General features: G+C 35.9%; 1 protein-coding gene across 1 annotated transcript; it reads right to left on the bottom strand.

The window, feature by feature from the left end:
• Positions 1-7099: 7099 nt before the first annotated feature.
• On the bottom strand, positions 7100-18120 carry LOC140150678 (actin, cytoplasmic-like). The gene is made up of 5 exons (XM_072172754.1): positions 17966-18120; positions 9759-9911; positions 8653-8892; positions 7816-8062; positions 7100-7667 (listed from the first exon to the last, which is right to left on the bottom strand). The coding sequence occupies exons 2-5, from the start codon at positions 9879-9881 to the stop codon at positions 7150-7152; spliced, it is 1128 nt and encodes a 375-aa protein (XP_072028855.1). The 5' UTR covers positions 9882-9911; positions 17966-18120; the 3' UTR covers positions 7100-7149.

Genomic DNA, 18120 nt, shown 5'->3' with positions numbered 1-18120 from the left:
CCCGATTCTTAAGGGGTGGCCCGATAATTAAGAAGAAAAGAGGAGTGGCAAAAAAGAAAATTGGTAATCATGCCCTACAAAAGTTCAAGGGTAGGACATTTTCTGCATGGTGCGCTCGAATCACCTTGGACATTAAATTTGCAGGTTTTGAAGTTTGGTTATCCAAAATCGAGCATAATAATCATGATAATACGGGCGGGCAAAGATCTGTAGGCATGACGCAGGGTGCAAAGTTTTTTGGCACATCAAAAGAGGTGAATAATCGATTTTTGACGGACTATTTGAATGGTCGCTCTCCCAGTCCCCCCTACTCTTCTTCTCTGGTTGCACAGAGGTATAAATTATGATACTAGTCAAAATATTCTACAAAGAGATACGAGATACATGTAATTTGTTTTGCAGGGCCTTAATTAAGGGTCCGGATTCCGGAAATAATCAATTGGACCATAGGTATTAGAGGAATAGGACCCTTTAAATTTTGAGCTCGTGCTAATATGCTACAAGTGCCAGTTCCGTAAGCAGATGTGTTAAAAATAGCTACAGAAATTTGGTAATTATCCATTGATTGCACATGTAGAAGCATGTAATATCCCAGCAAACACAAAACGTTTTCGACGTCATTCGCAAAAGGTTATAAAAGGTTGTCAGAAAACGTTTAAATGTCGGGTTATATAAAGGGTACATTAATGGTATAAAACGTTTTCATAACATTAAATAACATTTGTTGGTAATTTACTGCACAGCAAACACAAATGTTTTACATAAAACATTTAAATGTCGGGATATATAAAGGGTATAAAAACGTTTTAATAACATTCTAAAAACATTTTTGAAAACTTGGTACAAATCATTCTAAACAGAATGTTATTTTGGGTTGAAAAAATATTTGCCCAAAATATTTACAATAACCTTTTTAAAATGTTTTCACGACCTTTATATAACCCGACATTTAAATGTTATTAAAACGTTTTGTAAACAACATTTTAAGAACATTTCTGTGTTTGCTGAGTGCAAATATTTTAACATAATGTTATTCAAGTGTCGACAAAATATTTGGCCAAAATGTTTGCAAAAATAGTTTACAATGACATTTCGAAAACATTTTAAAAATATTGTTGTAGTGTGTTTTCATACAAAACGTTTTAAAACGATTTCATGACCTTTATATAACCCGACATTTTAATGTTATTAAAAGGTTTTTACCTAAACCAAAACCCAAAATATAACTTATTTAAAACGTTTTAAAAACGTTTTTGCGTTTGCTGGGATGTTAGCAAGAAAGTTTATTGTAGTGAAAAGCAGATTTCATGGAAGAACAAAATTCCTCTTTAACCCAATATTTGTGGAAGAAGGTCCCAACTCCATGGAGTTGGGCCTTTCTTCCATGAAAACCATGATTAAGTGTACTTGAAAGACTATTTAGAGAGTGGATTTTGGCTCACCTTTCACACACAAGGAACCTCAACATGCTCAATACTATGCTAGTATATAGTTTTAAACTTCTCAAGCCGAGAGTCATTCTTGAAGGACTAAGAATTACCATCGCAGCCAGGAAATCAGTTTTCAGATGAGGCACTAATGAGTCAACCAAGAAACAAGATCCTTTTTTGAGCGATTATACAGAGGTGACACTTTTTGATCACGCGGTTAAATGGAATTTCGATGTGGAGAGGGGTTGCGATTCTCGATGTGGGGATGGGGTTGCAATGAAGTGATCGGGGGAGGGGGTGCTCAAGTTTGGGTTGGGTAGGGGTATGCCGCTGAGAATTTGAAAGTGGACCCAGTATACCAATTTTTCAAGAAATTTGGATCCATCGATATACCAAAAAGTCAAATTAACACAATTTGTCTTATTATCGATCTAACGTGTTAACTATTATGACTATTGGGTCTAAAATTTTAATCTCGGAATGCCAAGAAGTATGATTCCCAAGTAGTGCCAAGTGAAAGCGGTAAAATATATAATGAAAATATTTTCTCCACCCGGGCGACACTCCTGACTGATGAGACCCGGATCAATATTCATTTTTTTGGGTCTTTGAAATCAAAAACTGTGAAAACTTGACCCAACCCTGGGTGCATTATGAGCAACCCCTTTGTTGGGCGCCACTTTAGTTGGGTAGGCCTAAATATTTTAGCTCATCTGGGTAAACATATTTGCCGGCTTGAGTCCCTGACCTATATCCAACTTTACCAAGTCCTAGCATCATTTGGGTTTATTTAAAACAAACAGATAAAAACATAAAAGCAATTTTCAAGCAACCAAAATGATCCTTAGAGTTACTTTGTTCAACATGTTCAAATGGGTGAAGATTTTGAAGAATTTTGATAGGCTATAGCAGCTTATAGACGAATCCAACGAGCCAAGTCATGGTCAGGATTTGGTCGGCCATCTTTGGGTAGCCGCTAGCACCAACCTGGTGTTTTGAGCGCCCCATTGTGCAAATAAAAGCCGCCTAACACCTAGAGAAGATGCAAGGACGAGGAGGGTTAGAATACAATAGAGATAATTCCGCAGGTAATCCCGTCGCATCTATTCACATAGTCCTTTTGTTCGCAAGTACATCCATTTGTAGCGTTTGATATGGTGTAGTTAATCCGATTATTATGTCACTTCAACAGCGAATAGACCAAGCTGTGTGTTTTGCCGAAGGGAACTATAGGGCCTATTGTGTTGTAAACTTGAATCATTCTTTTGTCTACCTGTGTTTTCGCGGAAGGTGTAAAACGGGTGATGGAATGCAGTTTAAAATTTCCGCCAAGGCCGAATCATTTCACATTTTGGGTGCATTGTAGCCCACGGCTACCCAACTAATAAAGGCTGCTTGTCAGGTGTAGGAATGCGTGGATTTGGATTCGTCTATAGCGTTGATCAAATCCAGGAAATTGTCTTTTCTTTTGTAAACTTATGGTATACATGGTATAGGGTTATATGACATAATACTAAATGACAATTTTGAATGTTTTTGTATAGATACAATCATACCAGAAAATCGTACATTTCGGTGAACTTCAGGTGTGCAACCGGATCTATATCTGATAACCCATATACTCTGTCTAAAACTTCGACCCATATTATATACCGTAAACCGAGCAAACACAAAACGTTTGCGACATTATTCGTAAAATGTTACACTCTATTTGGCCTATACCATTGTCTACCGTTCGCAAACACTTGATAGGGGGGTGCTGATGCAAAAAAAAATAACGCAAAAATTTTTCGGGGCCGCCTTTACAGATCTTAAAGATTTCAGCCCAACCCCCCTTTTTTGACATGAAAATTATGGGTCAATCCCATAGAAAAGCATATAATTAAGGGCCCTCGTTTTGCATCAGGCCCACCCTAACAAGTGTTTGTGAACGGTCCCTAAGAAATAAAGGTTCTAAAGTTGTCCTCTCAGGAGAACCCTTAGAGGTTCTCTAAAGAACCCCAATGGTTCCAAAACCATCGAAAATGGCCCCCAAAATGTGATACAGAACCGTTTTCGGTTCTTTAGAGAACTTTTAAGGGTTCTCCAAAATTAAAGAACCTTTTGGTGGAAATTGGGGCATTTTTTACGTTTTTCACCCTCAGGAATCCTAAGGGACTTCCAACTTTTCTGCTTATAATAAATAACTCCAGGATGGTACGTTCGCCACAGATAGGTAATAATAATTTTCTCAATCTGTATATACCAGAGAAACTTGAATTTGGAGTGATCTATAACATTAGTACAATTGCCAATTTTTGACCAACGAATGCACTTTGATAGCCCTTATCTCAAGTACCCCAATGCAGCCGATTTTCTTTCTCGTGTGTAAAATTGCACCCCGCTCCTCATAAAGTCCCATTCAGTGATCTCAGCGAAAATGTAAAAATAATGTTTATAAATTGCTTTAAAAGTGAAGGATATAAGTCATTCAAATTGTCATTTCGTATTTTTGAAATGAAAAAAATTGGCGGAAAATGAAAACGGCAGAATTGACGAAGTAAGCCGCAATTGTAGCTAATTTTCCTACTGTCAGTAGGCCTATGTAAAGTATAGATTCATGTATGTAAATGTCACTTTGTTTTAAATACACAGCTTTCGGCTGAACCACTAACCGGCTATGTTAGCACATCTATAACAATGAGGTACCAATATATCTGAATTTGATGATTTTTTACCATCGTTCGGATCACTGAATGGGCCTTTAACTTAAGTCAATCCATTGCCTTATGATTGCCATATCAAAATGCTTGAATCTATGCCATTTTTGTTGCATTTTGTCATGTTTGATGCTGGGCATTAAAATAAGATTTCTGATTTTATGACTATACGGCGTCTAAAAATTGAATTGGTCAACATGAAAAATTTTATAAAGTAAATTTGGCGACTTTTCCCATGGATTATGTTATTGTAAACCTGTTTATTCGTCATTTGGGTATGAGGTGGCAACATACTAGCAAAATAGGTCAAAAAATCAGTATCACAATTTTGCACCCAATTTTTAAAGTGGGTACAATAGGTAAATTTTGAGGTGCAAAATGCTATAATTGAAGACCGAATTTATAAAAAAATTCCTTTAAAAAAGGAATGGGCGCCCAATGTGAGCTTGGACGTGATTAAAAAGACTAGTTTGCATCTGACGTCATGAGGGCAAAGGCTTGGCGTGATTGGTTGCTGACCTGCGGAGTACACCATTTTTGGTCTGACAGGACGCCATATATACGCAAACTAGGTTTTTTTTAAATTCGGTCTTCAATTATATGCGGTAAGGATTAATTTCAGGTCTGCTTGCAGAGTGGAAAGCAATTTTATTTTGCTTACTGTTTATATCGAATACCGTAAAAACTCGATAGTTAGCATATGTGCTTACTATCGAGCGCTTTTAAAACATGCAAACATGAAGTGTCCCATCCACAAAAGTGTAAAGGGTTTTGAGCAAATCATCGATACACTATAGTTACATACGAACAAGTAAACCTGCAAATGTGAACCCCATTAGCTCAGTTTGTATAAAGCGCCGGACTTTGGAACAATTTCATGTTTTCAAAAGCGCTCGATAGTAAGCACATATGCTAACTATCGAGTTTTTACGGTATTACGTTAAAGCTCGTAAACACGCACAAATACATTACACATAACAGGGGATTTCAGATAGCACCTTTTATTACATAAAACATCTCACATACCATCATAATAAATCACATACATAAAAATAACATCTATGGAATCATAACTTAAAAACTCCTACGTTTCAAGTCTCATCTGTCTATAAAAATAACAATACTGTACATTGCAAAAACAGTGTTAAAGAGGAAGCCCCGGCAGAGCAGTTCTTCTGGGGTGAACCAAACCTGCCTGGTTATCAAATTAATCAGTGACAAGTTTATCTCTGAATTTGACAGATGCTAATTAATGTTTTAATGTTATTGCATCAATTAGCACTTTAAGTCAACTTCAAAGATAACCTTGTTACTTATTAATTTGATAACCAGGCAGGTTTGGTTCACCCCAGACGAACTGCTCTGGCGGGGCTTCCTCTTCAAGGAATTCATAATTTCTAAACACTTTTTGGCCTTCATTAGGTAAAAGCGTTATAAACATGTTTTAAAGTGTTTATAAACTAAACGCATGGTGTTTAGGAACTTAACGCGTTTAATTTGTATACACTGTTTTTGCAGTGTACATCTCTATTAATGTTGAACTATTATGTGTATAAATTCAAGCTTAAAATAAAATAAATAAAAGTATAAATAAAAATGATTATATTGAGCATTAAACTAAAATTGTTATATGGTGAATAAACACATTGCTGGTATATTTTAACTAAGAAAACGTTAAAAATGAACACTTTCTACATGTGCATTTGTCACATTTTTAGTTATTATGGTAATAATATTATTTTATAAAATTAAGAATACTTATAAATTGGTGTAATTATAAGCCCTACACAAAGCATTTCAATTATTAAATGTTCGAATATGTCATCAGTGAATGATCAGTAGTCCAGAGTCTCGGTGAGTAGACGAGATAAGGCAACATATGGCATTGACATTCAAAATATTAGTAAAATTAAAGTAAAAAATACTGTTTTGGTTGATTTTGACGATATCCTAAAAATTGATTTAGTCATAATTTAGTTACTGTATTTTACCAAAAAATATTCTGGCAATAAGTTACTCCATTGAAGTCCATACACCCCTTATGGAAGACACGACCTTAATCTTCCACAAGTGTGAATTTCAAAGGGAGTTACATGAATGGGTGACTTCGTTTGAAATCTACACCCCCTGTGTGGGCGATTCAGATCATGTCTTTCGCAGGGGCTATATGAATTTCAACTGGAAGAGCACAATTACAATTTAGTGAAAATATATTTCATTGCATAATTTTGTCGTCCCGAACTTTGTTGGGTTAAAGGCCCATTCAGTGATTTGCTCATCCGGACGATCGTAAAAATCATCAAAATTCAGATTTTGGTACCTTTGTAATTGGCATAGATGTGCTAACATAGCCTGCTAGTGGTTCGGTCGAAAGCCGTGTATTTTAAACAAAATAAAGCATTTACATGAATCTGGACTTTTGATACTGACAGTACAAAAAGTCCGACGAGATCGAAAGAAGCTCACTCTCCACCATACCAACACGCGTTGCGTATTGTTTCTACTACTTATTACATCAGTAGCTACTATTTTAAACAAAATACACCATTTTAACTGTTTTTCATATTTGAATTGACCGTTAGTTTGCCTCGGTGACGTTTAATTGCTTATTTTGTTTTCTACTACAAAAATTAAGCGTCTGTTACTCTGTTTTAAATCAATTTAGACTCTACTTCCCCCGTGTTAGAAACACTGGACTAGGAAGTTTTTCAAGTCGATTGGTGGCGCACTGTACGAAAATCTCGAATTACTCGAGTCGATCTGAGTTGAAGTAGAAAACCTTTCTAAAACTTCTGTTTTTGACTAATTTGTCGATGTATTCAGGGAAAAGTGGTTTAATGAAATTCTGTAGACTTATTCTTTATTTCTAAGCAACTCTGACAAATTTCCATTTTTTTAAATATTCCTGTGAAATCACTGAAAGGGCCTTTAAAAAGAAGCAGTTCGGCTACTTGCATAATAGATTTTGTGTTTTTGAATGTTCAAAACTAGAATTCAGTTATTTTGTGTTAGCTAATTTCTTAGAAGCACTTGCGATGGACGATGCTGGGGCCAGATTCGTCGTATTCCTGTTTACTGATCCACATCTGTTGGAATGTAGAGAGTGATGCAAGAATTGAGCCACCGATCCATACAGAGTATTTACGCTCTGGTGGGGCAATGATCTTGATCTTCATTGTTGGTGGGGCCAAAGCTGTGACTTCTTTTTGCATTCTGTCAGCAATGCCAGGGAACATAGTGGAACCTCCTGATAGTACGGTATTTGCATACAAGTCCTTCCTGATATCAACATCACATTTCATGATACTATTGTACGTGGTTTCGTGGATACCAGCTGATTCCATACCGATGAAGGCAGGCTGGAGCATAGCTTCAGCGCACCTAAATCGCTCGTTACCAATGGTAATAACTTGTCCATCAGGAAGCTCATAGCTCTTTTCAAGAGATGAGCTGGATGCAGCCGTTTGCATCTCCTGCTCAAAGTCCAATGCAACATAGCACAACTTCTCCTTGATGTCACGGACAATTTCTCTCTCGGCTGCAAGAAAACGGTAAAAAGAAATACGCACAATTAGAAACGTTATGCAAAGATAAACAGTAACCATGCATCAAGAGTGAGAGAAACATTTCAGGATATTAGAAGCACAATTATGAATAAAATACGGCAAACAAGGACAACTATTTACCTGTTGTTGTGAATGAGTAGCCTCTCTCTGTGAGGATCTTCATGAGATAATCTGTAAGATCACGTCCAGCAAGATCCAGACGCAGGATAGCATGGGGAAGGGCGTATCCCTCGTAGATGGGGACTGTGTGGGAGACACCATCACCAGAGTCAAAGACGATACCGGTGGTACGACCAGAGGCGTACAGGGACAATACGGCTTGGATGGCGACGTACATAGCAGGGGTGTTGAAGGTTTCAAACATGATCTAAAAAGAAAAAGTTATAGGGAATGTCAATATCACACAGCAATAGCATGAATAAAATGTGTAAAATTGTTGAGTAACTATGTAATGTCAGTTAAATTCAAAATGTAACTAACGTTGAACTTTTGCACCAACTTAATTTAACTTGGGGGAAAACGTTTAACACTCAGAATATCGGGGTACAGAATAAGAATTTCACATTTCTTATTTCTGGACCACATGAAGGGCTAAGAGCAAACTATTGATAATTGATTTGTTGGGAGTGTCCTTTCTGTTTCTTGCTCCTTTTCCTCAATCCTATAATAATTTCTTTCTTTTCTCTCCACATAAACTGAACGAATCATTGTAACTACATTATATCATGTTGTTAACGATCTTTCGGCATTACTTTCAAAATGAAATATTCCTTTTTGGACATAAATAATAGATATGGTGCAATCACCTTCTTTTGCGTACTTTTTAGTTCGCACTTTATCAGTTTTAAATGTTTTCACTAAATTTAGTGACAAAAGGGGCAAAAACCGGCTTGGACCGGGCGTTCCTTAAACTGTTTCTTTCTTAAAAATAGGTTATTTCTTGCAGATCATCATTACCTGTGTCATCTTTTCTCTGTTTGCTTTGGGGTTGAGAGGGGCCTCTGTCAACAACACGGGATGTTCTTCTGGTGCTACACGGAGCTCATTGTAGAAAGTGTGATGCCAGATCTTCTCCATATCGTCCCAGTTAGTGACGATACCATGTTCAATGGGGTATTTCAGGGTGAGGATACCTCTCTTGCTCTGGGCTTCATCTCCTACGTAGCTATCCTTCTGACCCATACCAACCATCACACCCTGGATTATGGGAATAAAATAGAATTTGTACCATTAAGAAAACAGTTATAGACATTGTGCACTGTTGATGAAAGCTACAGTATATATATGAAAATTAAGCCTGTATTACACGGTATATAAAAACGCGCATATATATATATAGATATATAGATGAGTGAAGAGACGGTAGTTCAACTTGAGGACACATTTACATAATTAATGATGGCAGCTTAATGTATATCAACCATTAGATGATGCCACATCTGAATGCATTATAAATCAAGAGACATTAACTCAGTCAAAACTAAAGCAGCATTAGCTGCGAAATGTACAGATATTCACAACCATGATTCGCATTGTCACTTTCAAGCGTGTGTCTCATAGTACATGTAGTAATATGTCAATTGTCATAATGTAATGTAGACACATTTTAAGACTTACCCAGCAAACGCAAAAATGTTCTTAAAACGTTTGTTCAAATTGTTTTAATAACATTGACATTTAAATGTTGGGTTATATAAAGACCATGAATACGTTTTTTAAAACCTTATTGTAAAATATTTTGGGTAAACATTTTTGGAAAATATTTTGTCAACAGTTAAATAACATTCTCAGTGTTAAAATGTTTTGCATCACGTTTTCAAAAATGTTTTATGAATGTTATTAAAACGTTTTTATATAACCAGATATTTAAACCTTTTCTGTAAAACGTTGTGTGTTTGCTGGTAGTATTCACACAAGCAAATTTCATCTTACAATATTGTAATCGTTTAATTTGTGGTTAGACATCCACGTTAACAAGTAATGAATTAATTTTGTTTTGTTTTTTCAATTTGAATAAATCTAGGCTTACAGATACCAGTGTTAGGAAATGTGCATTATTTTACCTGATGGCGAGGCCTGCCGACAATTGAAGGGAAGACGGCTCTTGGGGCATCATCTCCAGCAAAACCAGCCTTGCACATACCGGAGCCATTGTCGATAACCAAAGCACTTGTTTCGTCTTCCATATTGATGTGTTTTGTGTTTGTTGTTTAGATCTGAAAGAGAGACAATTATAAAACGTTTAAATGTTGTGTATACATAGCTATATACGTGTGAACAGACAAAAGGGATTCGAACTACGGCCTTTTGTATATCCGTAAGCACGAAAGTATAACACGTTTTGTGTGGTCATTCATTTTTTTAAATCATGTTAATTGTCATCATGGTCATATTACTTGCCACACGTTTCATTGTTTTAAGAAATAATTATTTGAAACATGGTATGTGCTGGGCGAATCACATAATATTATGTGTACGATATTTTTTAAAGAATTTGGTAACAAAATTTCAATCCTGATTTAAATTACATGTATTGGTACATTAGTAATGTTTTTACACATGTACCAGTTTACAAAATTAGAATCGGCCAAATGTTTTGTGTTTGTAAGCCAAAAGAGTTTGAATTAATGTCGTAATTAAGACATTAATTATAAGCATGTTATAAGAGCTTCACAGCTCCACTAGACTAAGTAAATGTGTTTTCTTCATTTAACCTCACTATTTCGACCTAAAATGACAGGAAATCTACCGGACAGTCGTTAATAATTTAATATTTTTTCCAAATAATAACAAAATTAAAAGTTGACCGAAATCGATAGGCTTATATTACGCCTTTAAAGATCATGTAGATTTTCCCGTAAGACAAAGAGCATTAAATTCACAATTAAAGATAAGACTCATTTAACAAAGACAAGACAATGAAAACGAGAACTTGAATAATTAGCCAACCAAACACCATTTCAGGACGTCAAAAATTACAGAATATTAAATATAATTGTTATCTTAATATTGGGGTACAGATAAATTTCCTGTAAGCTTGTCGCGTGTAAGCAGGTGCGGCGCTCGCGAGTTAAATTATAAACTGTAAACAAAATTGTCCTTTGTTCTTTTATGAAGTGTGTGACTTGCTTGAAAAAATGGGTTAACCGTCAATATTCAATGGTACAGTGATTACACATAATACAAAAACCGTTATACCGTTATATTACATTTCTATAAACATTAGTTTAATACGGATTATGAAGTAACTCTGTTTGTTTTTTATTATGAATGGTTGCCACGGGTTTTTTTCGCACAAAGTCAGTGCTTGAATCCAAATCATATCTGCTCTTACTGATGTGCCACGCCCTTGTGCCGCACCCTTTGAGGCTTAATCATGATAATGTACAGTTATTCTATGGCACGCCACACCGGACAAAAACGGTGAGACTTAAAAATGACGTCCAGTTTAAAAATGACGCCGAGAATGAAAAAATGACGTCGAGAATGAAATGATAACGTCGAGTTTTAAAATACGACGTTGAGTTCAAAACGATGACGTTGAGATTGTAAAACCAACGCCGAGTTTGTAACGCCGAGTTTCTTCGCGTCCAGATTTTTTTCGCGTCCAGATTTTTTCGCGTCGAGAAGCGCCCTCTTTAGTTTCTGATTGGCCATGTTGACATGGTCCAAATAGCTAGTCATTTTCAATATCTGCAATGGCGGAAATAAAAGAATATGGTGAGTGTGGCAAATCTTATGAGTGAGATTCAGAGGACAGACATTGATTCCGAGGTTAATTCCGTGGAAAGACTAGGAAGAATATGGTAGAAGAGCATTTGTGTAATTAAGTTACGACCTTTCTAGCTGTATACTCGCCATAGTCAGTTCAATGGAATGACTCTTATGTCGTGTGAAATTTAAATAACCAGCATAACATGATATACAAGGTGTACCAGAAATACCCTGGTGAATGAATTTGGACATAGGCCTAAGTCAAGAAATAGGCATCGGAAAAATGTAAAAAGCGGCGTTTAGCTCATTGTATTGTGCATCATATTATTATAATATTATTATGTACGCAAATTATATTTGATTCGGTTCACTGTTTGTGAAGAAATGAGCGATTATGGCCTACATAATCATGATAATGCCCGCATCAATGCAATTTCCGCGGGGAAGTGACGCGTATGTAGGGCCATTAAGACTCCCTTTTTTCAGCACCGCAGTCACCCAAAGACCCCATATTTTTTTTATTATCACATGCTCTGTCACCCCAAATACTCCTTATATTTTCCTTTTGATCTGTCACCCAAAGACCATTATACATGTATATCCATTTGAACAGCAACGAGTCATCTATCACTGATTTTGTTACTTATTTTGAAATAACAAAGCCATTTGAAGCCATTTAGAACTAGAAATTCAATTTTCGAGGGTCTCGTCCGAAGACCCTATTTTAAAAAAGGTCATTCTTACCCAATGCCCCAACTAATTTAGATCCAAACGGTCCGTCTGTCACCCAATGACCCCATATTTTGTGCATTTTGATCTCACCAAATGCCAATATGTATGCTCTCACCCAATGACCCCATATTTTTTTATATTTTGCTCTCACCAAATACCCCTTACTGTGAAAGTGTCAGCCCTACACCTATGTCCATTTCATATTGAAGTGCCCCCCCCCCCCCGCTTTTTCATACTGCTCATCCCTTCCTTGTAAAGAATGTGTATCTCATTAAATTTAGTCCTCTTATAATCCAACGGTGTTATGTTAATCCTGCTTTAAGCAGTCGCGGTGGAAGCATTAACATCTAGGGGGGAGGGGCGCTAGTAAGGGGACGAGCATTCCGGTTTCGCTGGTGTGACTTTTTGTGCGCACGAAAATATTTCAATTTTGGACTATTTTAGCTCTAGATGAACGTGTGTTTTGCTATTTGATGGGTCATCGCGCACGAAGCGCGTACAATTGTGTAATTTTACCCATTTGGGCCCAAAAAAGGTGCTAAAAAGGAAGATGCACATGGGAATTATTACTTTGTTTCTTCTAAATTATGATTTTAGGGGGACGTGTTCTAGCCAATTTACAGTGTAATTGTTGATACTGTGCAATGTTTTGTTTAAAACTTTTGCATTCATTATTCAGGACAATATTTAAAGTAACATTTTGTCCGGGAAAACTTTGATTTGGCAACAAACTTATTGAACAGATTAAACTTATTAACAGATTATTTAAAGAACGAAAAGAATTTTACCAAAATATAAAGCCCATTGGCATATACTTTGTTTGAATTTTTGATGTTGGCAACCTTAATGATAATAATAAGTTTATATTCATTATGAGCGATAATGAGAATGATGCCATCACTGATCTTGCTAATTTCATTCATTCTGCTTAAAAAACGTTCTTTAAACATGTTAAATAATGATAGTTAATTTCTCATGTTCATAATAATATGTTGTATTCTCTATGTTCGATCCTGTATTTTCATTTAATGTCTAGTTTGACTTATACCTGGTTTGTTTGGGTGATTGTCTATAAAATGCTGATTCTGATTCTGAATGAACTTTCTTTCAAACTTGAAATGAAGTGATTGATTCATGCGTTATGTAATCGCAATCATTCAACCGATTCAAGTAAAATCATCGTATTATATGGGCTATACGCTGTTTTTTAAATATTTGGATTCTGATGCCTATTTCTCAACTTAGGTCCAGTTTTTATTTTTCTGGGACACCCTGTACACCCAATTGGTCAAACATGAATTATCACTCAAATTATTGTAACAGGTATAAATTTCATGTTTTGTCTTATGTTGCTGTTGCCTCCATACCCAATGTGTCTTTGTTAACCCATTTTGACCCTACCTGCTACCCATACCTAACATTACATCACTGACCTTGCCCATTTCCTGTCCTATCCTTGCAATTTGACCTGATAACCATGGTAACCCACCCCATACTATGTGCTTTTTCATGTGCTAGGCAGTTCTGCACTGACCTCCACCAAGTCAAGACCATGCTGGATTCAACCATAGATAAGGAGACAATATCACTATCATGGACTTAAACAAACACGCATAGCAATTACCTACAATGAAACATGAACAATATACTGCCAATAATCACAGCTCAAGTGCTATCTTTATCATTGTTGTTTCTTTCAAATATGAATAATATTAGTAAATAATCAATAAATTGCATGGTTTATAATAATTACTAGTATTGAGATATAATATATACAGATAGACTATAGAGGGCGCTTCTCGGCGCGAAAAAATCTGGACGCGAAAAAAATCTGGGCGCGAAAAAAATCCGGACGCGAAAAAACTCGGCCCGTTACAAACTCGGCGTTGGTTTTACAATCTCAACGTCATCGTTTTGAACTCAACGTTGTATTTTAAAACTCGACGTTATTATTTCATTCTCGACGTTATCATTTCATTCTCGACGTTGTTTTTTATTCTCGACGTTAATTTTTTTTATTCTCGGCGTCATTTTTTAAACTGGACGTCATTTTTTAAGTCTCGCCGTTTTTTGTCTTGTCTCGCGTGCCATATTCTTCAGCATGGTCAGAGTGAAAGCGCTGCTCGCTGGTACCAAATTGTCGTTGTAAAAGTTGATGAATGACAACAATACGACAGGAATTTGGTGAATGTATCTCAAGTTTACAATTTTGTCACAACTGTCTTATCTTAAATTATCCACAGTAAAACAATGATGGTGGATTGAAAATTATAATTATATGAAGTAGAAATATACGAAGTACTATACTACGCTTTTACCAAATGTCATCTCTGCAGCTCTGATGAGATGTGCATGCACGTTAGTGATTCTTTAAAACCACCACCACCGCAATGGGGATTACCCGTCCCAAGTGATTGATTTGTCTCGTCTAAGATGAACGGATGAGTCATTTGAACATCACAATATATAAGACTTTCCCCGTTATGGTCATGCTTGGAAAAATAAATAATATATGACTGGACAATATTTGTCTACTGTTAAAATACAAGACTGGTTATGGTCATAAAAAATGACAGTGTGACTCATTTTAATTTCTATAAATTTCTATGCTTTACAAGATGACATCAAGACCTGTATGAAGACGTGTTTGAAACATGTGGTTTACATGGTTGCTATCTGGTCATGTTTCACTATGGACCACAACAACCTCATCCCAATGACATAGTTTAATAACCTCAATTAAACAATCATAGTACAAAATTTGACCTCAAGTTGCAGAGTATGAGTTTTAGTACGCACATTTTCAAAGGTCATTCAATGAATGTACAAATGTATTGGGGTTAAAGAACTGTGCCCCTGATAGATGAGCATGTTATGGATACACATGCAAACCCTTTGAATACTAAATACTGTAGCCATAACGTATTTGTTTTCTGACCTCAATAATTTAATTGGCAGCTAATTAGCGTAATTAAGATCTTAATGACCGCCTAATTAAACATATGCAAACACTGCGTGTAATGTATCACGTAGCAGGCACGGTGTGTTCGAAAGGTTCCGGGAAAGGTTAAAAATTATTGATATTAGCAAATATATTTTTTATCAACATTTCTTTGATGAGTCGCATATGACCATTTTACGACTATTTTAATTTTCATGGTTTTGTCACGTATGTGTATTAAATTCCACAATTTATACCAATGCACAGAAACGTCCTTATTTTATTGTTCCCTTATGCAGAAAAAGAGAAACAAAACAATAATGCAAAAATAATAGGCCTACTAATTCAGAACAATTGTTTTTAAATTTAATGTGCGAATTAAATTAAATTTTGTGAGCATTTTTTGGTTAACATTTTTAAGAATTCCACGTTTACCGGAACTAACTTTGTGTCTGCCCTATATACAAAATGTACGACGGCCAATATGTATGAAAAGATTAAGTTCGGCCTTATTTTTCTTGGTTTTTACTTAAGTTCTTATTGCCTTTTAAGTTGTCAAAGTTCAGCTAACTATATTCAATAGCAATGCTTTTGAGAATTTAATGCTATATAATCCGTCTTTACATGGAAATAGAAAGTTCTACTTCCATGGACTTTTAACACTAGGATCCAAAACATACGCATCTATTATATAGTACACAGTTCTTTAACCCCAATACATTTGTACATTTATTGAATGACCTTTAAAAATTTAAGTACAAAAACTCATACTTTGCAACGTGAGGTCAATTTTTTGCACTATGATTGTTTAATTGACGTTATTGGACTATGCAATTGGGATGAGGCCATTGTGGTCCATAGTTGAAGTATACGTGATAATATTAAAAGTTGTGTCTACAGATACGTGAGCACCAACCATGTTCAAGGTGGGTTGGTAGGTTGGCAACAAAAGTTCAATGTCAGTTTGTATCACACCATGTATCCACCCCATTCCACGTCACCAAAGGCAAAAATATGCCGACCAAATAAATAATGCCTGTTGTATTATGAATTTATAAAAGCCCACACAATTATGCCATGGATTGTGTGAAATCACAAATACCAAACACCAATAGATCAGGAGATCAGAAGAAAATCTGCATAGATTTGCACGAGCACAATGGGCTATTCCAGAAAATAGATGCACACCCCCTATAATGTTTGTAATATAACACCAAGTGTTAATTTATGAACATTAGTGTTAGAACCATTAACATTAGTGTTAGACCATTAACATGAATTATGTGTTTATTAAGTGTTGCTCTGATAAACACAATATGGTGTTTAAATATAAACACTTGTTTTTGCAGTGTAGAGGAGTTCGGATATCCGGACTTTTTGTCCAGTCGTGACTGTTGGAAATCCAGACTTTTAAAGTGCCCAAAGGCAAAAAAATCCGGCAGAACAATAGTTCAAAATCAGATATCCTCAATTTGAGAGCTCATTTTTAACATTTCCGTGATTTTTCCTTCATTTGATTGGATTTCCAAGCTTTTTCCAGTAACAATGGCAATTGGAATTCCAGTCGTTTTCAGAAAGCAGACTTGGAAATCCGGACATTTCTTTGATTGAAAATTTACTCCTCTATAGGGGGTGTGCACCTATTTTTTGGAATAGCCCAATACAGCCCAGGAGTTTATCGAGCACATTTCAAATTCCTGTTTCCCTTATTTTCAATTTTGCAAAACATCTGAAACGTATTGCATTCATTAAAGTGAGAAGGCTATCGTTTTTCGTGATTTTCAGTGAATTCTGCGCAAAATTTCGTCCGATATTCGACACACATGTGAGAGGAACATGTGAGAGTGCCACGCCCCCTTTTCATCGTGATGTTTAAAGCGCTTTTGAGGATTGTCAATACGGCCTATTTAATACTAGGCACAAAATTTGTTAGTGAATTCTGCGCAAAATTTCGTCTGATATTCGACACATGTGACTAGACTGGGAACATGTGAGAGTGCCACGCCCCCTTTTTCACCGTGACGTTTAAAGAGCGTTTTCTTAGGATTGTAAACCTCAAACTTATCAATTGAATACTAGGCACAAAAATTTCTTTTGTTGCCCGATTCGGTTCAAAACTGTTCAAATCGTGTCTTAAAACGTTTACCTCTTAATAACAGACATTTCATATTAAGCTTATAAAATTTATACTGCAAGTGCTAATTGATAATCTTAACCTATTAGGGGTGACTATTAATTTGAAATTGTTTTATAGGAATCAATTTTCTCCCATCTTCTCACTAAACCATACATGCCATTATGTATAACATCGTGCACCGTTCTTTGATTTGAAACAATATAAGCTGGCAGATAAAACAAATTATGGAAGTTATCTTTTGAGTTACTTTATACAAACTTTTAACACATCCAGTAGACCATGCATTTATGCACATGTTAGCATTGTTCACGAAATCAAAATTATAGTTTCAATCTTAAAGCAGAACTTAGAAGGTCCATTGCATACAGCTAGTTTTACATCATTTGACTAAATATATCTTCATTTCTACAAAACACAAACGCTTCTTTGCCATTCAACTTTCATGATCAAAAATAAATGAGCTATAGCACCAGGAACTATAGCACTTTTAAGAATTCAAGAAACGCGCTTTTAATTAACTCCTGCATGAGCGACGCAACCTTTCATCACTTAACGATTTCATCTGGCGCCTTCGTACTTTTAAAGCAACATTTGCGCATCAGATAATACATAACTTTAAACTCGGCAGGTGCATATTAAAATGCATTATTTAATTATCGAGTAAATAAAGAAACTGTAAACAAACAAACAAACAAACAAACAAAATTGATAAAAGTATAGAAAAAGCTGCGTTTTGTTGCACTTACCAAGGAGGCGGAGAGGTGCCACCTGTAGCCGGTTTGGTGTATGTCTGAACTAAAAATGCAGCGATTGATACACCTGAAGATTGGTTTTAAAAAGGAGGTAAAAAAGTTTGACATCCGATTCGAGGTCTCTCACCCAGGGGCTAGCCCCTCCCTTG

The sequence above is a fragment of the Amphiura filiformis genome, chromosome 4 (genome assembly GCF_039555335.1).
Source record: "Amphiura filiformis chromosome 4, Afil_fr2py, whole genome shotgun sequence".
NCBI lineage: Eukaryota > Metazoa > Echinodermata > Ophiuroidea > Amphilepidida > Amphiuridae > Amphiura > Amphiura filiformis.
Note: the sequence above shows the minus strand (reverse complement) of the source record. Positions and strands in the feature narration are given on the sequence as shown.